Source organism: Mesitornis unicolor, unplaced genomic scaffold (assembly GCF_000695765.1).
Source record: "Mesitornis unicolor isolate BGI_N332 unplaced genomic scaffold, ASM69576v1 Scaffold46505, whole genome shotgun sequence".
Taxonomy (NCBI): domain Eukaryota; kingdom Metazoa; phylum Chordata; class Aves; order Mesitornithiformes; family Mesitornithidae; genus Mesitornis; species Mesitornis unicolor.
Genome location: NW_010185687.1, coordinates 1 through 27,904, shown reverse-complemented (window position 1 = coordinate 27,904; position 27,904 = coordinate 1). Strand labels below are relative to the sequence as shown.

The following is a 27,904-nucleotide window of genomic DNA, read 5'->3' as shown; positions in this document are numbered from 1 at the left end:
CTGAAGTAGAAAATTACCATCAGAACATCCAGGCAACGCAACATTATTTGACTCTCCTGAAGGAGAAGGAATTGATGAAGGACTAGAAGCTAATTTCAGCTCCTACTCTTCCACATATTATGGAACTTCATGTAACTTCAGCACTTTCTGGAAATAGAAATTTCTGAACACACCAAGACGACGACAGGGAGAATTGTGATCTTGTGGCACAGAATAATTGCATTCATCTGCTTATTAATATGTAATTTAGGTATGTACATGAGTTTGTCAATAACACTCAGCATCCACTCTGGAAGGATTTAAAATGTTTATTTTCCTTTCTCAGCAACAACACCACCCCACTCCTTTTACCCCTGTGGGTCTCACCTTCCGTTCTAGCCTTCTTCACTCCAGCAGACTCCGTATCTTCAAAGGATCTCTTTCGACTTGTCCCACCACTGAATGGATTGGGACCTGCATTCTGATGAACCCCATTTAAGGTGCCATTGCTATAGAAACGATTCAGGTGACAGTTCTGGAGGTTCAAGAGAAACTGGGCACATTCTTGGAAGCCCTGGGTATGTGCAAGGTCTGCTGCTGTCAGGCCACTGGCATTTCTCAAGCTGTACAATACAAAGAAACTGAATTACACTCATTCATTGAGCTAGCTTGCTGCTGCTGCTGCCCTTACTGACTATCTATCTGTTGGTGATGAGAGAAAACATACACTTAGCAAATTTCCATTAAGAAATTAGTTATCAATCCTAGTTTTATAACTAGCTTAACTTTTCACACATATATCTGGCTTCTAAGCAAAATTTGGGAGACAATACACTTTAAAATAAAATCAATATACTATGTCCCTTAAAAAACATCTTCCTATTTAAACTTCTCAAAATGCTTTATTCTAAAATAGTCTGAAGTATCTGGTCTTTACATAGACTTCAGACTAATTTAAGCCTTGAATTTTTGCCATCTTCTGCAGTTTATTCTGCAATCTATTGCTTTAACTTGGGCAAAAGATCAAATACTCAAAACAAACTTAACATGACTCGGCAATTGTCCATGGCATTCTGGTTTCTAAGGTAACAACAACATCTCTACTCTTCCTAACAATAATATACATACATAAATAGAAAAAGATAGATAAAGATGCTATACTTAATTATGCTTTGCTTATGATTTTTTTTGGTTTGTTTCTCATTTCAAAGTGTGTGACATCATAAGTGCTGGGACTTGCTTTGTTATTTGAACCAAGACTTCTCCATGTATGAGAAAATGGCACTGGATTTTCAATATTCTCATACATCAAGGAGATTTATAAATGTAATCAGGTAGGACATGTAGAGAATTTGAGAGAGTGCTGTATCACATGTATTTACACAAACATACAGCATGTCTGTGCTCCAAAATATAGAAAGGGAAGTGCACAGAAATGGAGATGAGGGCTAGAAATGACAAAACTAGATCACAAAGTGAGATGCCAATAAATTGTTCCTAAGTTTTTCCCACCTTTTCAGACAGATCTAACTGGTCAGAAAATTGAATTTTTGTTTATTGACTTCAGTAGATTAGACAAGTCCATTACTTAAAAATCCAGGAACAGAGCAGTCAACAGGATAAGAATTCAGAACATCAATAGACCCGATTCTGTAGAAATTTGTATGAAACAGGAAACAACTCACTCCAGCTCATGCAAAGAAAGCAAAGAGCACAGCCAAGCTTTGCTTCCTAGATCACTGCAACTTATTTGTTATAAGACTTAAAAGAAAAATCTTTAGAAACGGTCTATTATAGAAAGTCTAATTCCATACATTGATACAGCTGTATTACATAAAATTTGGAAGAATAAGTCAAAATACTACAGATTCTGAAAAATCACTGGGCTCGATCAGGGTAATTTCATTCCACACTACAATATTATCAGTTAAAATTCACGTGGACTGCTAGTGAAAATCCAGAGAACAGCAGCCAAGAGTGGTCTAGAAAGTAAAACTTCAGAAGACTGAAAAACAGTCAAAAGAAATTAACCTCCAGGTAGAGGTATTAATTTCCAATACTTAAAAGATAGCTGCAAAGAGAATAAACCATTCTGTGCATCCAGTGCGGGCAGTAAACGAGTTGGATTAACATGAACAAAGGATATTTGAATTTAGGCATTAGAAGAAAGTCTCAGAGTATAAAGGCTGCTGAATCTCCAGAAGGTTCTCTTCCCACTCCTTGTTTCAAGCACAGATGATGATTTCAGAAATTCTGCAAAATATAGTCAAACCTTTCCCATGCTGAACTAGACGGCCTGTTGAAGTCCCTGCTAACCAGCACACAATGCTCTTTTTGTAGCTACTTGTGTAGCAGCATACGGATGTAACACAGTACTGCTACAATTCAAGAAACAAATTTCAACATATCCATTTTGGACAGAAATGGCTCAGTTCTCTGATATCCATTTAAAATTTCCAAGCCCTGGAAAGACAGTAAAGGAAATCTTAACAAGAGCAAACTGAAGCTACACAAAGATAAAAATGACCAAAACAATATAGTGTTAACTGACCACCTAATTCAATAAAACTTCAAGAAGGAATTCTGTTACAAATGTTAACAAGTGTCATTGAACAACATCTCTGCTTTGAAAAACAGTCTGTAAGACAGATTACGGTTAAGTCACTATTCCCAAAGGAATGTCAATATAAGTTACTGGAGACATCTGAAGATGTACAAGCTAAGATGCAAGCGCGTAAGGCTACATGACCAAACTCCGGAAAAGAAAAGTTACATTTCCCAGAAACAAAGTAAATGAACACTAAGTTCATTAATAACCTTCCATATTTTCAGATCTGTCCTCTTCCCTCTTCTTCCTGAACAGCTTACACTTCACAGGTAGACAAAGATGTTCTTGTTCTTGAGGACTATTTTGGAAGTACTGAATAGGCTTTCAGTGGACTCAGGCACATCAGTTATAGCATTCTTGCTTCAGAGAGTTTAGAAATGTCTCTTAAAAATCTGAGTCTAAATTGAGCCTATCAATTTCAAGAAAGCTTCCTGTGTTTAGAAGCTAATAATGAAAAAGAGGGAAGTTAGATCAAATAAAAGGACATTAAAAGATCTAGATGACTCTAGAAACTGGACGGCCAACTGCTATAAAAGAGAACACAACTGTTGAGTTCACTTTGCTCCCCCTCAGTGGGCATGCTAGTTTTCTTTAGCTCATTTTTCTGTCTTATCTAGGAAGAAAATCTGTCCGTGGGAATACAAAATGCAGCAAGAGCTAGCTGTGCTATACTAGTTTATCATAACAAAATGCAAGGAATCAAAGAAAAAAAAAAAGGCTAACGTAATTAGCCACATGCACAAGTAGGAAAGAAAAAGCTCTTAACAGGTATCACGGAGTTTTACCAGACTGGAATAATGTATTTCGAAAACATGTACAGATATTGCCCTCACTGTGAGGATTCTGAGTGCCTAACAGAAAAATACAGTCATATACAGCCCTTCTAGAAACCCTGAAGTGAAGTACTCGAATGAATTAAAAAGCTAGGACAACTACTAGACCATTCTTCAAAAGCACCGATCAGGACTTGGAATGGTACTACTACCCTGTTACAGAAGTGGCTACAAAGAACCAGGAACACGTATTACTAAATCTGCAGCATACGGTCTACCTTAAACATCGCCGATGTCTGAAAATGAAGCAACTACCTCAGCTTAGTCCATGAGCTAAGAATATAAAAGCCGTTACTGCAAACAGATTCCATCATAGGAATGAAAATGTGAATGGTTCACTGCCCCAACTACACATAAAACTAAGAGGTGTTCAATCTCTTATGTGTAATCCCTATGCCAGTCCTTGGTTATGAACTGCAATTATAAGTAAACTATCAAGAAAAAAGAAGTAGTACCTGAAGATTCATTTGGCTATTAAGAAGATCATATGATATGGACTGCATGGTTAAAAAAAGAAAAAGTCAAATAGGAAACTCAAGGAGGCAATCAATGTATGCAAGCAAATTTTCAACAACTTCAGTTGTCAGAACTGTCCCTTGAAAGGTATTTCTCTTCATTTCTCATAGCTGTGTGCATAAAGAATTTGACTAGGTAAAGGATATTATAACTGAATGTAGCTTCAAGACCTGGACTGTGAAAGAAGTGGAAAAAAAAAGTAAACCATTGGACAACATGGATGGAAATGCCTCAAAATTTCGTGTCTTGGGAAAAAAAATAAAAATCTTTTCCACCCACATCCTCTTTTTTTTAAAGTTAAAAATCCCTTCAGTACTAGTTTTGATGTTTTACCCTAAACACCTTGAAATAGAAGAAACTGCAGAGCTCAGAACACAGTTTGATATTAAATCATAAAAGCTGTCCCTTTGTTACTGCTAATCATACAGCAAGTATGACAGCTCTATTTCTGTAACTGCATTACTCAGAATTTAAAAGTAAGGAAATTTCCTGCAGGTTTTGTGGGTGAGGTTTTTTTGTTTGTTTGAGGTTTTGTGGGTTTCTTTTTCCTTTTCTTATTTTTCGTTCTGCCAACAAAGATGCCAAACTTGACGATAAGCTTCTGTTTTGGGTCAGGGTTTTTCTCTTAAGCTAGGCTACTTAACTGGAACGAGACTAGGCAAATAAGCTACATAGACAGTTATTCCTTATGATGGAAGAAGCTACCAGCAAGGAAAGTGTGGAATGATGGAAAAAAGTAGTATTAAATAAAAGAAAATCAGGCTAAGCCTTGAGAAGTTACATGCATTTTATGATTAGTCAGTTTTCATAAAACAATATTGAGTTGGTGCAGTATTTTCTAAAGGTTGGCCTAATTACTGTCAAAAAAAAATAGCTGTGCTCCAAAAACTTAATTTCCTCTCCCTCCAGTTAAAAAAAAAGTCACAAAACCAAAGACATCTCTAAATAGCTAAGTGCAGCTACATAAACAAGTGGAAAAACTGAAGACAGGACACTGAAAACTAAAGCTCTGAAAATACAATTCCCTTTTTGGCACCTACTCCAGACAGGAACACACATGAAGGCTTGAATTGACAAATGGTAAAAAAATTCCTTACTTAACTTTAATGCATTTTGGAAGTGGTCAGAAAGTCAGTTCATTCTATGCTTAAAAAACACATACCTTGCATCATTCCCAAAGCAATTCAAATATTTGAAGAACAAATGAGTCCTGCTAAGATTCTTAGCAGTATTTTTTTGCTTTATAGTTTATTCATTATTTCCACTTAATTCTTATTACTAGAAACAAATTAGAATCATGAAGCATAATTTAATTTACCCTCAGAGCCTTCTTGTAGGCTAAAATCCAGGAGCTGGGAATGATAAAGACCTATTGTTTTCCTCGAAGTACAGAAGTATGAGATGCTAACTCCAAAGCAAGAGACAACAAATGTAATCAGAAGGATACATTTTCATATTGTATTGCTATTCTAAACAGAAAAAAAAACAATCGGAAAAGTTGAGCAAAGTCTGGATACGGATGAGTAGAAGTAGGCGATCTTGAAGTTCCTTGACAGATTACATTTAACACTTGAATTGTTCTGTAGTGGCAGATGTTTTATAAACTCAAAATATGCACTGTTATATTGAGTTAAAGCTCTGACTTTTGTATATACATTTATTGGCACACCTTCTGCAGTGCTCAGAGCAATACTTATAAACACATTTTTCTTCTTCCATCAAGTGATGTCCACAGGCAGTCTTCAAACCTGACTAATCTTGACATGAAGAGGACTTTCTGTTTAATCTGTTTTTCTCCCTTCGGTCGACATCATCAGAACTCCCATTTAAAAAGCCCATTTTGTCTGAAAGTCTTGGTATCAAAGTGGCTATAAAGAGGACACTGATGAAGCATATATGTTTAGATTTTTCCTTCTTCTGAAATGTTTTTAAAAATGTTGGTTGTGAGAGCAATTCAATTGTTGCTCAAAAACAAGAGAGAAATACATTATCTGACCAAATAGGATTGATGAACAGAAACATGAAGTTAACTTTCAGTTTAGCTTCAGTTCAGGACGACGTTTTTATTATTTCAATGTAACCACAATTTGGAAAGAAAAAAATCTGAGGCAAGCTCTCAAAAAAATATGCAAGACACTTCCATTATGATTAAGTTACAGAAACTAACAAAAAACAAAACACAATTTTGCATTGTTTAAATATAACTACATTTGTGTAAGGAAGTTTTACTTCAAGATAATTTACAAAATGTACTCTTAGAAGGAGCTATAGAAAGAAAAAATAAATAAATTATACTGTATTTACTTAGAACTTGATTCTAACTTGTTTCAACTCATTTTTTGTACTTATTGGAGGGAAAAAGCAAGTACATTTCTATGTGTCTTTAACACAGAAATACATTTGAAATATACCATCTTCCACTTATAATGTCACATACCTTGAAAAACAAAACAAATGTTTGCTATAAAAGAAACATTAAATACTTTTCAAAAAACCATTCATATATGTAAAAAATCCCCTAAATGTTTAATTTCAAATAGTGATTACACCACCTACAGCTCACTGTGTTTTTGTTAATGCCATGCGACAATCTAAGAAAATAAACCACAGTTTTCGTATATCAATGTAATATCTGTTAAAAAATACTGATCTCAACTTATCTATTGTTAGTTTACAAATAAAAATGTAGATAATTGTAAATTAGGGTAAGCAAAGCATGCAAATCTATAGATTCTATATCTGAATTCCTAGATTAGCATTAAAACCAATCACCGCAACAAATACCTCAACAGTATGCCTTGTGTGCAGAAAGGAAGCGATACTGAACATTCAATGCCACAACTGTAAGGTTTTCGGAGAAGCACCTGTGGCAGTTTCAGCAGTTTCTATATGGAATGCTCCCCCTTTCTAGGATTACTTGAAAAAATCAAGTCAATTCGAATTACGTAGCTGTAAAACATTGACATGTGTAGTTTTTACAGTTTCAGAATCTTCTGTTTGATTTAAACGGGCAATGGTGCATAAACAGGAAACTTATATCATAAGGGATCACATATTTGCAGGCAACATTAAGATTAAAAGTTACATTAACATACATAAAGTGCTGTAGCACATTATTCAATATGTAAGCCATTATCATGTGACCACCTTAACAACAAGATACTAAGCCTTTTATGCCTTTAAAGCATTACTACTTCATCCTGAAACCAATTTGTCAGTTCTTCACTGAAATTTATATAGAATGGATTAAAATTACCGGTCAACTCATGGCTTCAATTACTTTAAATTTAGTAGGCCGTATCTCAAAAGAATTAGTAACTATTCCTATACAAAAATTAGCAGATACAAGGATTAAAACAAAACAAAAGAAGAAAGAGAAAAAAAGATCAGAACACTAAAACGCCCACAGTGAGAAAAAACGTTTCCTATACAAACATCAGTATGCTAGTCTAAAATTTCTAAAGCAAAATGATTTTAAAATACTAAAACTTTAAGTGTTTTAACCCTTTGGTGTCCAAATACAAAAGTTGTGAAATAGTTTCAAATGTTTTGGTTTTTTTCCAAATACTAAGAGAAAAATATTTTTAACTAAATAGACGTGTGTCACTGCTGGAGACAGCTATAAAAATTCATGCTAGAATTATATACTGGGCATCTACAAAAGCACAAGTTGGTGCCAAGTTTTCATTTCACAATAAAACATGTGGCAGCTGAAATTAATTTAGACTTTTAAAAACAATGGTAGTGTCTCTCAGAACACCCTCCAAAATTTTAACAAGGTGAATACACTGGAAAGAAGGAAGCTCTTTTCTTTTCACACTGAAAATCAAGGTTCACTGATCTATGCAGCTATAATCAGCTCCTCGATACTTCAACTCACAACTGAGCAAATGCTGGCAGAAGAAATAATCCATTAACCATGGTAGGAAACATTGGAATTACTACAAGCATCACCATCAGGTGGTGATTTATTGCTCCATCTGTATTGCTTTAAGAAAGACATCAAACATTGGACTCTGATTTTCAGTATCTCCTGTAGAAATCATTCACATTTCCAAGTAAACTTTTGCCTGAAAAAGATAGGCCTATCTGACTTTGCCTGGTATCAGCAATCAACAATCTTCTAGTTGCATTAGAAGTGAATCCTAAACACAACTCACAAAAGGCAGGCATGAAAGAACATCATAACTCTCAAAACAAGTCTGATTGCAATAAAGCATAACAGAAGAGATCTTTCCTATTAAAATTAAAGTATTTCATAGAATGTGTTCATAGAACCATAGATTGTTTTGGGCTGGAAGGGACCTTTAAAGGTCATCTAGTCCAACCCCCACTAAATCGCTAGCAAAAATGAATGCCAAACAAGCATCCTTTTAGAACTGCAGCCACTTTAAATCCAAAGACAACACAAAAGTTACTTAGGCAGTCAGCTTTATGAAAATGAGAACTATCATTGCTATTGCTATCATGCTTCCAGAAACAGACCAGGAATTGCAGATGAAGTTGCTTACGATGTGGAAAGCATTATGGAAGACTACTAAGGAATGGTTCATTGCAAACTCTGGCTTGAGAGGATAAACAGCCTTGCAATGCAGATTCTGCCAAGATGCCTCTAATAGCAAATACAATCACATTATTTCTCTTCAACATACCAACTGAAAAACAGATGATAGCCTAGAATCAGAAAATTTAAGAAAGCAAGCTTCTCTCAAACGTGCCAAACATGAAAAAGTTCAAGAGATTTAGTACAAAAAGCATGGATAGGAAGAGCTTAGGAATAAAACTAAAGAAAAGTGGTAAATCAAGAATGAAAGAACTAAAGGTATTAGATGGATTCATTATTTTCCCATAATAGGCATGGAGAGGGAGACTATAAAGCTACACAAAATTTTATTTTGTGACAAAAATAACTTGATGCTCTTACTCAAGCAGACAAAAGATCTTTCGGATTAAGAAACCACTGAAGTGCATAAAACCACTTTGAGCTTCACAAAACAGTTTTTTTCAACTTATATTTTTCTCCAGATTCACCACTGAAATGTAAAAAGCACTCTGACTTTGCCTTTCCGTAAGGATTTATATAAGGCAGGAAAGGAAGAATGAAGCCTAACACCTGTAGCTTCCATACTGCAGAATGGTCACTACAAAAAGACTACATGATGGCCATTAAAATGTCTCTTATATATAATTAAACAAGAATAGCCACATTTTCTCTCATCTATACTGTACTGCCTAATAATGTAACAATACTAGTTAATCCAGCAGTTTAACTGCTACCTGGAGAGGAGGCAATCAGATCTGCAAAATGAATCATGTATGAAGTGGTATGAGTTTTGAAAAGTACCAAAAAGGTTATATTTACCAATTAACAGATAAGAACCACTTTGTTGAAAAAGCACCTAAATCCTATTCCTAAACAAATAATCAATAAGAACCTGAAGCATTATTCTCAAGATGAGGTTAATGACTGTAAGAAAATAAGATGTTGATTCTTCTACCCTGGATCAATGTAGCAGTACAGCTTCTAAAGATTCCCCTTCCTAAGTTAACACCAGAAATGGACTGCAGTTCAATAGAAGTTTGGTAGATAAGTTAGCTAGCTAAGAAAAACAAGCAAATGTTAAAAACCTACAAGTATCTGCTAAGATTTTAAGAAACTGGGAAGAAATCCAGAAACTAATGGAGGAAATCTCTGAACCCTAAGACCCTTCAAGAGAACAGGCTATGTAAGACCGAAAAGGAACTGTGGGTTTAGATCATAAAAGAATGGCCAATTTCTGTGTTATCTTCAAATCTACACACTGCTTTTCTTTGTCTCTTCACTAAAGGTGACTGCATTTCAGAAAGTCAAGAAGTCTTGAAAGCACAAATGAGAAAACCAAAGCTGAGATATCACAGGAGTGGTCTCAATTAAAATGTGAAACAGACTTCAAACAGTAAGGTATTACAAGAATTTCAAAGGGCTAATCCAGCAGCACTAAAAAAATTCAGATTGGATTCTGTGCAGAAGAAAAAAGAAATTAATGATGCTTTTTTTAAAAATAAAAAGCAGTTTGTGATACATGAATTTGCAAAGGAGAATTAAAATTAAGATACTGCCAAAGAATGAGAATAAAGTTTTTGCTGAAAAACTAAATACCAGAGATAGGATGTTTCTGACATTATAGGAGGAGTGAATTTACACATTCAAATGAATGCAAGACAGCTTTAATGAGAAAGTGGCTGAAGTGTCTGGCTAATCTAAATCAACATCACGACATGAACCTGTCATCTGGTAGAAACAGATGTACTGGTATATTTATCCCAGCATGTCAGTTACTCTCCCCAAACCTACAGACCAGAGTATAAGAAACCAGAAAGGAAAGTATCTTTCTGGGGCCTTGAACATCCCATCACAGTATACAAACAAATTTTTCAAAAAACTGTAGGATTTCTGGCAGGCAAATAAGAAGTTATGCTACCATTCAAGCATCTCCATATAAAAACTGAACTCTGAAGCTGGCAAGTACTTGTGTTCAATTGGATCCACATCCCATCGCTCAGGCTACACTTCTTTTCATCCAGGGATAATACAGTGTTTGAAATTTCTCTACTAGCTCTAAATGAAGACACTAAGGAACACAGAGCTGTTCAAATGACAGTTGCAGAAGAATTTTTATTTAGAAGTAAGTGGACACAACGCACAAGTGAACTGCATGAAAATGGATGTGAAACAGGAGGAAGTTCGAATCAGTGTAATTAATAGCTGCATCTGGTTATTACTGTTTTTTAAAATCAATAGTGTCCTGTGTTTCTAGCTGAATTTTATATTTTTATATATATGCTGTGATGCAATCTATATTAATACCCAGCATTTCAAAAAATAGTGTAAAAGAGCAAAAAAAAACATGGCACCAAGAAGGCTTTTCCTCCATAAAGAGCTGTGAACATTTGTTTGTAACCACAAGAAATAATACACAACTATACATAAATCGCATAATTATGCTTTTTAGTGAAAATCCAGCAGTTATTATGGATACTTTAAAAGGTACTATCCACATTAAAAAGTCAGTTACACAGCAAACCTTTTCACTCATATGAGGACATTGTGACCACCTGCTTCCCCCTCTTCAAGGGTCCATGAATACCATAGTTAGTGGAGCAACCATTTTTATGGCTGTAGGACATACTGTGCACAGAATATGCTTCAGCTAAAATGAGAAGGTAAATACCACAAAAAAATCAAAATATTTTCACTAGGGTACAGTTACTATTTAATATTATTAAAAATTTACACAGGAATAGAGACCCAAATTCTCTCTCATCAATTAGGAAAACAATGCAACAACGTCATGAAATTTAGCGACTGCAACATACTGTATTTCTCTGTAACAGCAATACACTAAAAGCCTGTAAAAGCCTGAAATACAGGAAACTAGAACAAGTCAAGTGAGGCAATTTTATTCAAACTAAAATTCTGATTTTTATCCTTACTGGACTGTTATTAATATTCTTTGGCTTCCAATATAACCAAAGGAGTAAATAAAGTAGAAATATAGTAAACACTGATATCAAAGACTACACTAGTTCAAGTTACTTCATTTTAACAGCAGTATTTCAATAATCACTAAAAAAAATACATTTCTTGCAATATTACACTACTGATTACTAGTGTTAGTGTAATAATGAAATCTTAACATCCCTGTTCTAGTTTCTATAAAAAACTAGGGATGGTGCAATACTTGATATATACTATAAACAGCAGGTATAAGCAGTATATTTGACTATTTGCAGTCACAAGGGATATCCTCTGCGTCTTCACATAACTAGATTTTGATACCATAACTGTATGAAGAAATAAAGTAAAAATAGGATCATAAGATCTGATCCCCATTAAAAAGGTTATATTCACCATCAGTACAGATCAGCACTTTAGTTCTAGTTAGTGCTTAGTTCTGTATTTAACAAAATTCTTGCCTTGGTCTTCTATAGTCAATTATCATTTCAGTTAATATATACAAGTAACTCAAAGATGTGGATAAAACTCCCTCTCCTTTTCTTCTAACTGAAGCCATAAAATAAAGAGCTCAAAACTTTCAGAGAATCTACATTTTCAGGATCATACAAAAATCAGGAAATCAACATAACCATTGGAGATATGAGGCCAGTTTTCAAACCCAGATAATCCAAAAATCATTCAATGTAAAAAGCTTATACATGGATCTGGCCTAATTTAACATATTAAGCCTGGAAACTACATTCTATGGCAAAAAGTCCTCACTCCAAACAGTCAATAGCTAGCTCTCTTGGGTGACAGGGCCAAGTTCTGATCCTCTAAAAGACGCGTTGCTCCACCAGCCTATTGCATTTTCATTCCTGATTTTACGATTTCCTGTATAGGATCTGATACTTAATTACCTATAGAACTTGTGACAAGTCTATCCTACTGAAACACAGATGGAATTCAGAGTTAGAAAACTGAGAATTCAAATTATTTCCTGTTCACTAAAACTGCTATAAACCTACGCTACTTCTGCTGCTTTGGTCAAAGGCAGAAACTACTCAAGTTTTACAGAAATGTTTTGCCTGTGGCTTGCAAATATGACATTTAAAAAGTAAACTTTCAGATCTGTATCTTAAAAGTTGCAGCCACATCTTCACCCTCAGCTACTTATTTTGAAAGTCCTGTGGATGTAACACACCCTCGTCTTTACATCTGGCTCTTAACTCACTCATTTCATATTGCTTATGCAGTTCCACAACTTCTCTTTTGATTGGATACTTCGTAAAAATCACAAGATTACATACTAATTGATGACGATAATTAAGGTTTGCTCAATTCCACAGTAAATTCAAATCCAAGTTTATCTTAAGATATCTGAAAGTGAGTGCAAAATGGGAATTCATAATTTTAAGACTGATTTAATGAACTTGTCATTAACTGAGACAGCTGCATAAGTTATTTCAGTGTCATTTTTCTATGAAGCAATCTCTTCATATAAAGCAATTTGTTCATTACTATTAACTGAAAAGGTCCTGTATTTCCTGAATACTCTATGATACCACTGAAAGAGTTAAATTTTATGGTAGATTTATCAGGGCAGCATTACAAAAAGAGTAAGATGGAAACCAAAGGGTAAAACAAGAAATTAACTACATGACTCTTATTTCACTTACAACTTAAAAGTTTCATATTGCAGGTTAAAATACAGTAACTAGTAACCATTAAAGATAATAAGGCTAGTTCTAATTAAAACAAAGTGCTAAAGTATTTACATTATTATAAGCCACAGAGCTTATACTCAACATTTCTAGGTGAAAACTGCATCCATTTTGTCCATGCTGTAAGTTGCAAAAGTTTGTGAGATTTTCTGAATGTTTTTTGCAGTACATAAACCTTTAAAGAAAAAAGTTAACAAGGCAAACACATAATATACTAACAAACAGTATTAAACTAACTGTGTGCGATGCTATTTTGCAGATAATGTTACTTTTGCATTGTTTTCTATATTTATTCACCAGTGCAAGGTGTAAACTTGTTGTAAAAAATATTTACATGCTACATAAAGTGTACAATTCAGGGTCATCTGACAGAAGTCTGATAAATATTTTAATATATCTGATATAAATGCATTGCTAATGAAGAACAATGGTATCACTTAAGTAAAATAGACTTTATTACTAGACATGCAAAACATTTTGAGCTTCATTACAGTTGAACATGTCTAGCTGTCTTTTAATCAGGTGTCTGCTGTTTTGACTTTTTTTCTGACATTAGTATCTATGTTTACTGGTCTAAGTTAGTTATCTAAACACACAACAATCAACAACAAAAAAAATACCTCACTTACTCTATTTGCGCACCATGAGCCACAAGGGCACTTATGGAATCCATACTACCAGACCGTGCTGCTTTATGAATAGGAGTTTCACCAACATAATCCTGTAAAGACAAACTACATTTTGTCAAGCGTAATCTTTCTAGAAAGTAAAATCTTATTTTCACATTACTCACTTTAATCAAGAAAGCAGATATATAAAAGCAGCATTATTAGCTAGCAAATGCATCAGGTACTTTACTATTAAAGTTTCCAGTAGGCTTGTCATGTACATTAGATATTTAACAAGAAATAATGCTAAGGCCATCTAATTCATGAGATAAGGCTCATCCAATAACTAGGCAATCAGCAGAGTCATATTCAGCAAAACTTGTTAAACCCCCCTACAACATAAACCACCGTAACAAATTAATCTAACACCCTTATTTCCTAAGCACTTGTTTCCCAGTATGTTGGGCTGAGCAAGCCATCCTGAACCCAGAAGCAACATGGCCAAGTTTATGGGACTGTACTGCTTTCAGATCTTGCTGACACACGCAGTACTGTATTGCACCATCAATACTCACCATAAGCATAACTCTACTATAATTTAAGTATGCCCAGAGCTCACAGGACAGGCCAGATCTCTCCCAAGACATACAGATGGACTCATGTCCTTACATGCCTTTCTTTTCTGACTATCCATTTATATTCCATTGTCAACCTGCACATGCAATTGTTTCATGTTTTTGTATTTTGTTAAAAATATACTGGAAGCAGTGTACTGCTTTTCAGGCAACCCCTCTCTACAAACTACCTTCATAGATAATAGGGAGAATCTACAGCAATTTTACAAATGCAACTGGGAAGCAGCAGGTAAATTCCACACATTGTGATGTACAGGCTGCAGATGAAATTCATTACTTGCAATTAACCATCAGTATTCAGAGCCACAGAGAAGAATCTGAAATGAAATATTGCCTTGAAGTAGGACGTTAAGTGTTCAGTACAGGTTTGTTATGTAATTTAGTTACAGTCCTCAACACTTCCAATGCATAGCCAGCTTTTTTCCCTTTATTCCCTACCCTCTTTCTTTCCCTCCAAATTTTTGAGGCTTCACTTATCTGCTCCATTGATATTAAACATGTTCTAACTGCATGTGCCTCATTTTTGCTTCCTCATTCCTTTTATTAAAATATCAACACTAGCTATAAAAGTAACACAGTACCTTTACTAACTCGCCAGTCTTCATACACAATGGTGTTCAGACCTAACTCTACAGGTACTGGTTATACTTTAGCTCTATTTGAAATGTGAATATATTAAAAGTATGATCATACTACCTTGATTGACAGAAGGTAACAACTGTATTAAATTGTTTGAAAAGCTTCTGAAAAATTAAATCACATCTTTTAGACTATGTAAATATAACCTGAAGATTAATTTTGGACCACACGCTACATACCCTCAGTTTTCCATTTGTCAATTTTATTTATGGTTAAATATTTTTGTAACCAGTTACAAATTCACTATGGGTAAGCCAGTTCACCAGCACTTAAAAGACATATTCAGTCAATCAGTGAACCATCTCGCACTCTCAGCAGTAACAGTAATAGTACCGGACAGTTCACACTCTTATAAACTAAGGAAAATTGCTAAAGCTGACACTTAATTTGGAGATAAAAAGAGAGTAGAAAACTTCTTGGAGTCCTTAGTGATTAGAAAACAGCTATATAGCCCAAAATGACTGACTGTAGATGATGAATAGAAGACTTCTTTCCAATGAAGTTTAAATAAATTCTCCTATCTGTAAGTTTTCTTGAAGTTACAAGAAGATAGAGATGTTTAACAGAGGACACAATTTTATCAACTATCATACACAAATTCATTTGGCACTAATTAATCCAGGAAGATTTTCTTCATGGTGTAATACATTTTCCCATCATGGAAGCCGTCTTCAATTCATCATTTTGTTACTGTTTGATTTCCCTCTGCCTTTTGTTAGAAGTAACAGTGTAGAAAAAGAAGTTATTTGCCTCTTTCGTTCAGTGTTAGTATTTACAGTCCCAACCCTAACTTAAAAGATAATCAGTCAATATAAAGTTTAGTTTAGGAAAAGTTAGCTCAACTAGCCATGCATAAGTTGAAGGTGACAAAAGCCTTTACTAGCCCCATAAACCTACCATGTTGCCCACATGGAAATCTAGAGAACTAAAGTATGAAGTAATGCTGTGGGGAAACACTAGAAGGATTAAAAAATACCTTTGCAAAAGGACTTCTCACCACTGCAATACAAGAATAAGCTGTGCTTAGAGCAGCTAACAATCCTGTCACCAACAGCCAGAGAAAGGTCAGTAACTCAGAAGAGAATATATGTCTTAACAGTTGGCCCAGAAAACTGTGTTTCTTAAAAGCTGAAGAATTGAGAAAATACTTAGAGAATGACAGAATATACTGATTTAGACTTTTATAGCATTCATTTTAATTACAGCACCTAAATTTGTTATCATTAATGTTATTTTCTCTTAAAGATCTCCTGTGGGACCAAATCTATTTGCACTGATATAGTCTCCTAGCTCTACAAACAAGAAATTCTCTTGGGGTTATAAGCTAGACCAAAAGGAAAAAAAAATCCTCTCACTGAAAAATGGCTTTAAAGTTCACTCATTTTTCAACACATCTAAAAATGATGCGTACAGATGAAAATAAAGCACTCTGTGAGCCCCAGAACTATCCTGTTTTGATTCAACAATTTAAATGGATGGTGCCAAACAGAAAAAACAAACAGGTTTTTCCAAGAAACTTCTGAGAGCAGTAGATTACTAGCACGTTGTCACGCATAAGACATCACTTCCCTATCTTGTTTTTGGCTATGTGGAACAAACCAAGTTATTTTATTTTGAGGGGTCCTACAAGTTCCTAATTATACTTGATAATACCTCATAATGCTTCCAATTGTCCTCAGTTCCCATATGTGCTTCAGTTTTATATAATCACTTCTGTAATAATATTGCAGGAAGGGAAACATCAGTAACTTGTACTGGTCTTTCATATCTAGAGCACTTTTCAGGTTCCCCTTCACCTTTCTGATGTAACCACTGCACCAACAACCCAAATTTAACCTCACAATCCAGACGTCACATTGTAAATAAATGAGTAGAAAGACCAATTAAGTTTTATTAGTTTAGCGTTCAAGACATTGTCTGCTTCTGTAGAGACCAAGCATTTTGTGTAGAGTGCTCCTGAAGAGATGACAAAGAGTAAAAAAGCACCATAGGCACATTTATTTTTCTCAGCTCAATGCTGCTGTCAAACACCTTCCTCCTTTCCCTTGGAGAGGCATGGCTATCCTTTGCAAAGACAAGGACAGTTTTCTCAATAGCTCAGGATCATGACTAGATTACCTCTGATTTCTATTTCATTTTCTGAGCAAGTATCTAGCTTCTTTCCTTATTCTCTTTTTATGTGGCTGAAGAGCCTTTTACTTTTTTCCCCTCAGTAAATCTCTCTCAGCTTGATTAATCAGTTTACATTTCCTCATTATGCTGCTTAACCTCAAAAGACATCTTCCCTACTAACCAGTAGCAGTATTTTTCTCAAACTCTCTGCTTATTCTCAGACCTCTTTTATATGTGGTTATTTTTTTCAGTTTGGTCTAAAGCCATTTTTTATTCTGTTTTCTCTTTCTGGGATCCAGATTTCTGTTGGCTTTAAATCTTCCAGATGAACCTTAAGAGTAAGTTTCCCATTTTGCTCTTCAAGTTCCAAGTCACTGGATATGATTCAGTTAATTTCACCCCCGGTATATTTATAACCATTTCATTAAAAAAACAAAACAAAAATGTTAACTTACCTGTAAATATTTATTTTTAAAACAAAGAGCCCCCACACACATTTACACTGAAAGCTTATAACTCTGCATACTGGGTTTGGCTGGAATAGAGCGAATATTCTCTGTAGTACCTGGTATGGTGCTGTCTTGAATTTGTGACCAAAGTGGTGTTAATACACCAACATTTTAGTTATCAGTGGGCTGGGGACACTCAAGAAGCTGGGAGGCGACAAAGCTGGGACCACTGACCTAACTGACTAGAGGAATATCCCATACCATGACATCACACACAGCAAGAAAAGCTGGGTGGCTGCTATTGCTGGGGGACTGCCTGGGCATCAGTCAGCTAGTGGTAAGCAACTGTGGGATTTTTTTGGCTGTGCTATAGGGTTTAAAAAATCATCATCACTTAATTTTCTTGGGTTTGTTTTTCTTCATTTCTTTTTTTACCTATCAAACTGTCTTTCTCAACCCACAAGTTCTCACTTTTCCCTTCCAATTCTCTCCCTCAACCCACTGCTCAGGGAATGAGGAAGTAGCTGTGTGGTGCATAGATGCCTAGCAAGGTTAAACCTCAACACTACACAAGCACTTGTAAAACAGTTCTAGTATGGGTATCTAAGACAGAAATATAAACTAACTTCATTCCTTAACTCAAATGACTGAATTGCAGTTTCTATCAGCCGATCACATTTTCAAAAGTTGTTCAAGTTTCTCAGACCTACCACCCTACCCTTTCTGAAACCAAGAAGTTGAAGCTGGGAAACAGTATTTTTTCCTCATTCTTTGCTAAAAAATGCTTTGAATTCTTGATGGTTTCTCCTCTTTAATTTTGAGCACAGATGAGAACTGATAGAATATTTTTAGCTGGATTTAGTTCAAATTGTTTAAAATACAAAACTAACATACCAAAGGAGTGTTTTCTTCCTCCCCAAGGATATCAGTTTGTTTACAGTTCTTGCTAGCACGGGTAGTCTAACTCTCATAAATCTATCTGCTATCACTGCCACATGATGGTAACTGGCTGGACAAAAAGTAAGTCTGCATCACCCGTGATGATGCAGTATTTCTTAGCCCTTCTTTTCAAGGCAGACCACACATGATTTTTTTTGGTCAACTGACACAGGCAACATATAATGGAAATGTTTAATAAGCTGAGGCTAGAGGGAAAATATATTTAAATTAAGTAACAGGCTTTTTAATCAAGAGTACTCATGATTATTTGAAGTTAATATGTACAACAGCACAGAATCAATCTGCGTTGTGACATGGATAAAGCATCAGAAAAAAATCTCAGGGAAAGCAGCAGTATAATTGCTTTGCACTGTTTCAGTGAACTGGAGCAGGCAGTTAGCCAAGCACAGGTCCTGAGTCACATTAATAAGAACTATGAGCAGGCACTGCCCACTGAGAAAAAAAACTCAGTACATTTTCTTGAGTGCTGGGTAGAAACAGGCAGATCATTGCTTGGCACTTCAGCTTTCTCCTGTGAATGTTTATGGTGATCCTGGGGAAAAAGAACTGCCCACTGATCATAAAGAGAGACAGATGGTTCTTGCCAGCACATACAGTTATACAAGAGGGCTGGGCATCACAGGATATACTCACAGAACTTATTTGGGGAGCAAGGTACAGCTGGGACAAGCAGTTTTCAGCCTCTGTACTTCATTGCTGCTACCTGAGAAGTGTCCTGGGCAACTGTCACCAGCACAGAAATATGCATGTTCAAGTTTTCCTAAACTTCAGGGCAGGCGGCATGGGCTACAATACAGTACCTCAGGGCAGATATGAGAAAGCATGCATGCAAATTCTACTGAGTACCGGAGGTTTACGTTAAGACTGAGACACTCGAGTGGATTCCTTTTCAGAAGCTATCCTTTTCTTTTTCCAGAGATGATGGGTTAGTCTGTAGCCAATGACCAGGAGTCAGTTTGGAAGGAAAGTTTTACTACTTTAAATATCAAGTATTCCCAGATCTTTCTCAGCATGTGTTTTGTATCCAGTGTCCATGGAACACTTGTCCTCACACAAGCATTAGCCAGTGACTATGTCTGTCTGAAGTACAGCATCAGTCAGCGAGCTGGAAGGAATAAACAAAATACACATCAGGAAATAGTGCTCCAAAAGCTCAGAAGTGTGGGTGGAAGCCCTAGATGATCACCTGAAAGTGCTTGGAAGTTAAATAAGGAACCAAGATCATTTATTAAGCAGTTCAAATCAAACAAGAATACTAGAATTTGACTGCGATACAACAAATGGCTGGAAGGAACTGGGGAGAGCAAAGCATGCACTATGCTTTACATAGCCATGTATAGAAACATTCCAAATATCTGTGGGATGAGTTTGCTGCCATAGGTATCAGCAAGGCACACCGTCTAGCTTTCAGTGCTCATGCATGTGAAACCAGTGTGACTGACCAGTTGCATCCTAATAAAGTGCTTTAAAGATTTTTTTTCTGCTATTGTTTAAATTAACCAGAGCTATCTCCTTTTATCATTGAACCAAATCTAAAATACTTCTTGTATATTCAATTAATATTCTGTGAGGACAAAAAGGTTATTACACTCAAGTGTAACTTGAGCCTACCACTACCAACATTCAAGGCTTCCACAGAGTCAACTCTCAGTACTATCTACAGTAGTGTCCTTTGCCTGTCAATACCTACATCTACCTTTAAGAGTCTATAGGATACTATCACCACTATCTTGTTTGAAAACTTGATAACTACAACACTCTTCCTTCCTGTGGAGGACCACAGATCTATTAGTTGGATTTGCTCTGGTCATACGCCATCAATATAAAGACTCCTGAGTCACTGGCTAGTCTTGGTGACTTCTTTAAGCTGGAATGAGTTTCCTGTCTACCTTTAACCACTTATCATACTGCCTTCTGCTTTCCTTTACAGTCATCTGCATGTTGCCCTCAGCCTATGAAGAGATCCCTCTGCACTCTTCTGCTCTTCTTTTGGGGACTAGCTGCTACTTTCTTCTTTGCTAGAATCTCTCACTAGATGTGACTTTTTTCCCCCCGTCATGTTCCAAGGCAGCAAGCTTGTTCTTCAACTCCATTTCAATCTCACTGGTCAGTTCTTCTGTTTATCCTTACAGTTGGAAACTTTCATTCTTCTCATTCATTCACTGTCATTCATTCTTCTCTTCTCATTTAGCAGATATTTGTACATCTTTATTCTGTGCATGCCATATTTCCTCTCTAATCACCATTTCTTTATATTCTTACCTGGTCTCCAGATGCATTTATAGTTCTTGTATTTTCTCTTCTGAAGATTCTACTACTACGCAGCAATATCTTATTGCATAAGTTACTTTTGTCAGGTATCAAGGAGAAGATGCACTCTAGAGCCTCTGCATCCAGTCACCTTCATTGTTTCTACAATTCTCCTGGTGTCTCACAGCTGTTCTCAATGCACCAGCCTTCTTTCTGAAAACTCAACACAAACTTCCCCATTTCTTATTTTTGCATAGCTTAAAAAAGAACCAAAAACTCTAGAAATGCAAATGCTCAAGCTCTTCACCAGACTTAGCTTAACTTTATTGCATACAAAACAGTCTGGCCATTAAATATTGTAAGTTAAGTATGATGCAAGATTTAAGAGACCAGACATTTTACAGATGTTGTGCTCTACTACAGCTTTTAGTAAATGCATATGCTGTAGTATTAATTATTCTCATAGAATATTATAATATTATAATAATTTTAAGTACTGTTATAAAGGCACACATTATGTATGCCCAGCATATTTAATAGATCTATTTGGTACTGCAAACATTTTCTCCAAAAGTATGATTGTTTTAGGCACTTGATTCTGTTACTGTACCAGAGTACAACAGTCCTTTACAGGACTTTTGCTATATTAGTGCACTCTCTGCTACTAAATAAATCATTATCCATACTTACAGTAAAAGTAATGGAAAGTTATTTAAAAAAAATCACTCATTTATTCTTTGTTAGTAAAGTACATGTTTCTGATCTATTTGCACGAAGTGACTAGAAAAGCTTTGGAAGTAATCTAGAAAGGAGAACAGTATGAAACCAGATACAACTCAAAAACCATGGCAGACCTTACTATTTAGATGTACGATTAAATCATGAAGTACCACAAAGGTCTCATGGGTTCTGTATGTAAAAGTAAATTTTCCAGTTCTTAACACATTTAATAATTTGTTCCTCACTAGTCTTTCCTCCCCACGACCCCAAAGAAGCATTACAGTATCAGAGCACTTGCTAATGCTGCCAATACCAGAGTAGAATATAATTTTGTTCAAGTAGCAAGATGTCAATTCCTAAAACAAATGTTCTCCAAACCTTTAAGTGGCTTAAATGCTATTTATTAGTTTTATCTCTACTATAACTAAAATGGTCTATAACTGATACTTAAGTCATTTGACTTCAGCTGATGTTAAAAATAATGTACCTGTATGTGAATGTAGGGATCACAGATGTAGTGAAAAGGGATCAGGACACACCTTCCAAAACTATATGCAGACACGAAATATGCATGAATCCATACCTGCTTGTTTATGTTGGCCCCCACTTGAATCAACCAATTCAGGCACTGTGGATGTCCTCCAAAAGCAGCAATGTGGGCTGGTGTTTGAGCAAAACGTGTTGTACTGGCATTTACAGAAGCTCCAGCTCTTACTAACTGCATTAGGCACTCCAGCTTTAAAGACATGAGGGAATAAAACCAAAAATGTTACACAGATGTGCTATGACAATTAGCATGTGCTAAGTAAATACATAAACCCTAGAAAAATTAAACTTACCAGTGAAGCTACATGGATGCAAAACAAGAGAAACCATGAACATTAGTGTTTACCCCCTCTTCCCTATACTCCCTCCTCCTTTGGCCATAGGCCATACCTGATAAGTACTTAAACCTCACCCCCAAATCCAAATTCCAACATTCATTTTCGAGATGGGGGAAACGAGGGCACAAATACCTCAGAGTAGACTACAAGAGCTATTTGGTTCACTTTCATTAAGGAGAAAGAGTTCTGATCCAGCAGAGCTGCAAACATGATACTAAACAGACATTATTAGATAATGTTTGCCAAAACAAAGTGTTGTTAGGAGATACATGGATGTTTTCTCAGAATAGTTTAGAGGAAAGTTAATCAGAAAAATATGATTTAAAGTTTCTTTAATGATTTACATTACAGCTGAAGAGCTGCTAAAAACAAAACAGGTTGCATGTCTGTGGCAATATCAAAAAAAGAGAAGCTCTCTTTGTTCTAAAAAATAGCAGTATTTTGTCACACTATATTCTGACTTTATTTTCCTGTCATACTAAATAGAAGCATCAGATATCAAGCTATTATTTTTAGATGTTCATAACATAACATTTGTAGAAGCTAAGCAAGCCACAGCAGCTGTGACCTCAGCTTTCAAAAACAGTAAAAAAAAAGCTCCTTTCCTGTCACACAATAACATTGTCTTTTTGTTGATAAGAAAAGGAATGCACTATGCTAAAATAAACAGTTTAGTCTAGGCTTTAACTTATTGATGTTAGAAAACAACCACTACCACACACACACGCAACAGCAAAACAAAAGCTGCACTGCACTGTCTCAGGGCATCGGTTCATATAAAACAAAAATCTACTGGTCAGTCTTTCACACAAAGAACGTTCGTTAGCCATACCACAACTATGAAATAATCTGTTCATAAAGGAGTAATTAAAAAGCATCAGAAAGTCAGCTGGCAGCTTGCTTACAGATAGAAGCATAAACATTACAATTCCAGCGTTCTTCTCTACTGCTGCATGTCAGTCTCTCATTCTTTTTTTTAACCTGTAAATTCCTGATTTTGATGAATTACACACATGAGATGAAAGTACCAACCACTTTAGTGAAATATTTTATATTAGTTTTGCAAATACATTGTGAACTCCAATTGTTTCCTCCTCGCTATAGTTCAAACACAAATGAACCCTATCCCATAGGGTATAAAAAAAAAGTACTTTTTTGGACTGTAATGAACTTTACACTAGACACAGATGTACCATTAATTCACTAATTACATGACAAACATCTAAGAGTGAGGGTAACTGAAATATTGCTGTATTAATGAATCTAGCTCTATAAATCTCAACATTATAAAAAAGTACCTTTTCAAAAGCAACTTTTAGTTAAAAAATAATAAAAAACTAGTGTAGGAATTTTTTAATTCTAGTGTTAGAATATCCAAATACATTTTATATTTGCTAATCAGAGACCTTCCTTGGAGAACACATGCTAGCACTCCTAATATTGCTGTTAACCTTTAATAATTATTAGTATTACTAATTATTAATAAGCAATGTGATGGAAAAAACCTCCAGCTACACCAGGAACTTTCTCTACTTTAACTAAACAAGAAAGTTCAGCTAGTTTTAAAAACAATAGACTTTTAATATAATTAATTTTAAATTACTTTCAGACAAGCATTACAACTTCAGTAAAGAATAATATATCCTGCACAGATGCTGGGCTGAAAGAATTTCTATAACTAGACAGGCATTACAATCCATCAATGGAAAGGGGGAAAACATTGGAACTGGTTCACCAGTGTGATCTTGCACTGTTTAAATCTGCTTTATAAGATGGCTACACATCATGACTATCTATAAAAGTTCATGTTTAAATGTTCTTTTTTCTTGTGTGCTTTTTTAATTATCTCTTGCAGGGCTTTAACAATGAAGACAACATTTCATCCCATTAAAAGCTGGAAGCATGGGTCTTCTGCATCATGGGTGCCAGAAAGACCTGCTTCTTCCAACATTAAGGAAGAATGAGGTAAATTACTACTGTGGATAGGAAAAGTCAACATAATGAAAAACAGTATTTCACTTGATTCTTTATGCTTGAAATTAGTACACACAAATCTTTCATTAAATAACCTTTTAGCAGATTTTTTTTTCACTGTATTGTTATACCTAAAGCAGAGGTTGAACTTATTTAACGAGGAAGACAGACAGACCTCCACACAGGCCACAACACTGGCAAAACACCAAGGAAGAGACAGGCACTTATCAGTACTACTTTTCCTCCAAAAGAAACAGAATGTACTTACTACTATTTTGCTTCCTATAATGTAAACAGTCAAATGGCAAAAATAAAAGTAGAAGAACACAAGCAAATAGATATGGTCAGAGAAAATAAAAACACATGGGTAAGTGGTGAAATTAAGGTTAGTATAAGAAAATGAATTAACAGCAACTTCATTCCTTTATACAAGCCCTTCATTTTCTCTCTCTCCGATAGCTTTTTAGATTGTTAACTATTTTACATTATGACCCATCTTCTTGGAAATCTGCAGAATGCCAGGGTAATTTAGGGCACTATATAATTAACTCTAATTGGAATACAGCAACTCTAATGGGTATTAATTTATATCTTAGGGTATGAGCACTTCTCTGCAGTCAGAAAAAATCTTGAAAATAAACTCCACCACAGATACTCAACATAACAAGTAAATCTGAACTTTCTCCTATCTCTAAAAGGAGGTCCATACTGTCAAAAATCCAGAGACTACAGCCAAAAACACTGGTTGCATTATCTATAATTTTCAATTGACTTTGCTAGTATTTTATTTATTACTTGCAAGTTGTACAAGTGTGTTTCAGAGTAAGCTATTCAAAAATACTGTGTTTTCATTTTCAGTCTTAAGATACTCCATTTTTATTAGTATTAGATCAGTATTTACCCCCCAAAAAAGCTCTTTCCTCTTTCACACATTCATTTCTAATAGAACTTGACTGTTGATGCTACTGCCTTACTGCAGCACATCTACAGCTGCATGCCAGAATGTAGTTCTACATTGCTTTGTTCTAAAATGATTTTGTACTGCCCTTTGATATAACAATGTACCAATGTTCAAATTCTGCAACAGGTAAAGGGAAAGAAATACTTCTATACTGCTAAAGTTCACCAACCCTAGACTGATGCTGCATGTGTACGAACTCCTTTAGATTTCACTGCTTACAAGAAATTGTTCCACAAGGACTTCTTCCTGAAAGGAACTAAATCAGTTTTGTCACGTCAGCCCCCTGCAGAGCTACAGTTAGGACTGATACATGTCTGGTGGGCCACGCTGCTAAATGGCCCGGTATCAGAAGGACAATCTTGAAGTGTTCTGTTGCCATTTAATTTCTCTCAGGAGGAACGTGCCAAACGAGTGAAAACCCCATAAAAATCAAGAAAAACAAGTGAATGAAGAATCTTGTTCAGTAACTACTAATGAACATTACAAAAACTAATGTTTTAAAACTCTGATACTTTGAGAAATAGAAGAACTCTCAATCTGAAGTTCTGATTAATCCGAATTTGGAAAAAATACAAATAAGCACATATGACATGCACATGAATGTTCTTTAAGAGCAGCTATTGTTTCCCTGCTGGCAACCACCTACTAACTGTTGAAAGGTAAAAGTATAACTATACCACACAAATATAAAGTCAGTCCAATTTGGGATCCAATTACATTACCGTAACTTTTTCAAGTGCGTTGTATAGTCTCTGACTCAGAGATAGGAACAGTACCTAACAAAACTATAAAGCATGTAGATAACTTCCACAGACTGAAATTGCTAGACCTTGTCACTAGGTTCTTAGGAAAGTACATATATGCAAAGTGGTATAAAGCCCATTTATAGCCTATCTCATCTTTGCAAGTCTCATTTCACTTGCCAGACTTTTCACCCTTATAGGCAGCAACACCACAACCACCATGTATCAAATTTTGCCAATACCCAAGAATGAGCATGGCAAATACAAATACAGTATCTTGGAGACTGACTTGTACCCTTTGTTAACTGTTTTTAGTTCTATTTTCATTCTCTCACAGAATGTACACAAAAACCCACATAACCTAGCATGGCTAGTAGGAAGCTGAAGATGCTTAAAGGAAAAAAACAACATACACGCTTGAAAGACAAAAGCAAGACTACCACAAACATGTCATGAAGATAAATTCTCAGGAGATGGAAAAAGGAAACAGAAAATTAATGCCAAATTAGTATCCTTCATGACCAAATTTAAGGCATTCCACTTTTTTTTCCCCCCTGAGTGTAGATTATTAGCTTCTTTCTGAAGAGATAAAGCCTTAGGCTTTGGTTTTTTGGGAAGGTTTTTGGGGGTTTTTTTAAGACTAAAGGACTATTTCACTACGTTTCTAAAATGTTTCTCAAACAAGCACTGCAGATAAAAATCACTAAATGTTTAGAAACCACCTCTTACTGTACTTTCACAAAGCATGACAACTGCCTAAGGACATTAATTTTCCTTCTCCAGCACGCAATCAATAAACAAATAGAAATACATTGGAAATAGAAAGGAGAACAAGAACAAAAACCCCTCAAAATCCCAAACCAGACAAATCAATGAGGACAAAACAAAACAAAACCCAACTTTCTAGGCTGGAAGTCTGCATAGGCTGGTAAGGCTCACTGCATTATAAACAGGAAAGGCCTACATAAAATGAAGAAATTAAGATACCACTCATCTTAAGACTTGAAGTTAGAGATAAGCCACAGAAGAAAGGTACATTACAAATACTTGATTATTTTTTTTCCATTTTTCAGTTTCCTAAATAGCTGATAATTCCCGTTTTGAAGTTTGTCAATCCAACAAAGGACATTTATGAACACATTTACTTTGAAAATGGTACTAGGGTTCTCATATAACATGGCTTCAAAGACTGCCTGTCAGCTTAGAAAGAGCATTGTAGTATTTAATACTTAAGGTTCAAAAGAAAGTGAAGGTTGTAGAGGTTTTGGGAACACAGGCCAAGCAAATGCTCCTTTTCAGCTAAATACAAAGCTCCGTCCATGGAATCGAGAAACATCTATAGCGCAGCTACTTCTGAGGTTTTGATCTCTTCTGCATTGCAATGATGCCAACGCAGTTACTTCAATACCTCTATCTGCACGCATATAAACTACAATTTATTTGTCATACAGTAGGCAACAGAGGAGTGCTTTATAAGCACAAGCATCTTCTTCCCGAACTCCTAACGAGTCCGTAGTCATAACAGAGGCACCACAACAACAGTCTCCAGGTGTGGAGTCTGAGGATAAGGACCGTGACTAGACTCTGTAGACAAAGCACGAAACGCGACATGGGGGGGTTAGCAGGGAAGCGTGGAAGGGGTCACCCCAGCTGGGAAGTCTGGAGGGGGCCAGCGTGGGAGGAGCCCCCTGCCCCTCCTCCTCCCTATTGGCTCCCGCCGCCCTGTGCCGGTGACCCGGGCGCCTTTTGAAAGCCCGGCTGCGAAACCCGTGGCCGCCTGTCAGCCAGCTGGCCGGGGAGGCAGCGAAGAAGGGGTCGTTCCCGTCGCTGCC

At 35.8% G+C, this 27,904-nt stretch overlaps 1 protein-coding gene across 1 annotated transcript in view; it reads right to left on the bottom strand.

Moving 5' to 3' along the window:
* ANKRD10 (ankyrin repeat domain 10) overlaps positions 1-22,258 on the bottom strand; it is a 30,349-nt gene extending 8,091 nt beyond the window's left edge. The window contains exons 1-3 of the mRNA XM_010184919.1: positions 22,094-22,258; positions 13,767-13,858; positions 367-602 (exon numbers count right to left, since the gene is read on the bottom strand). Coding sequence (XP_010183221.1) covers positions 367-602; positions 13,767-13,858; positions 22,094-22,258 — 493 coding nt within the window. The remainder of the gene's footprint in view (positions 1-366; positions 603-13,766; positions 13,859-22,093) is intronic.
* Positions 22,259-27,904: the final 5,646 nt, after the last annotated feature.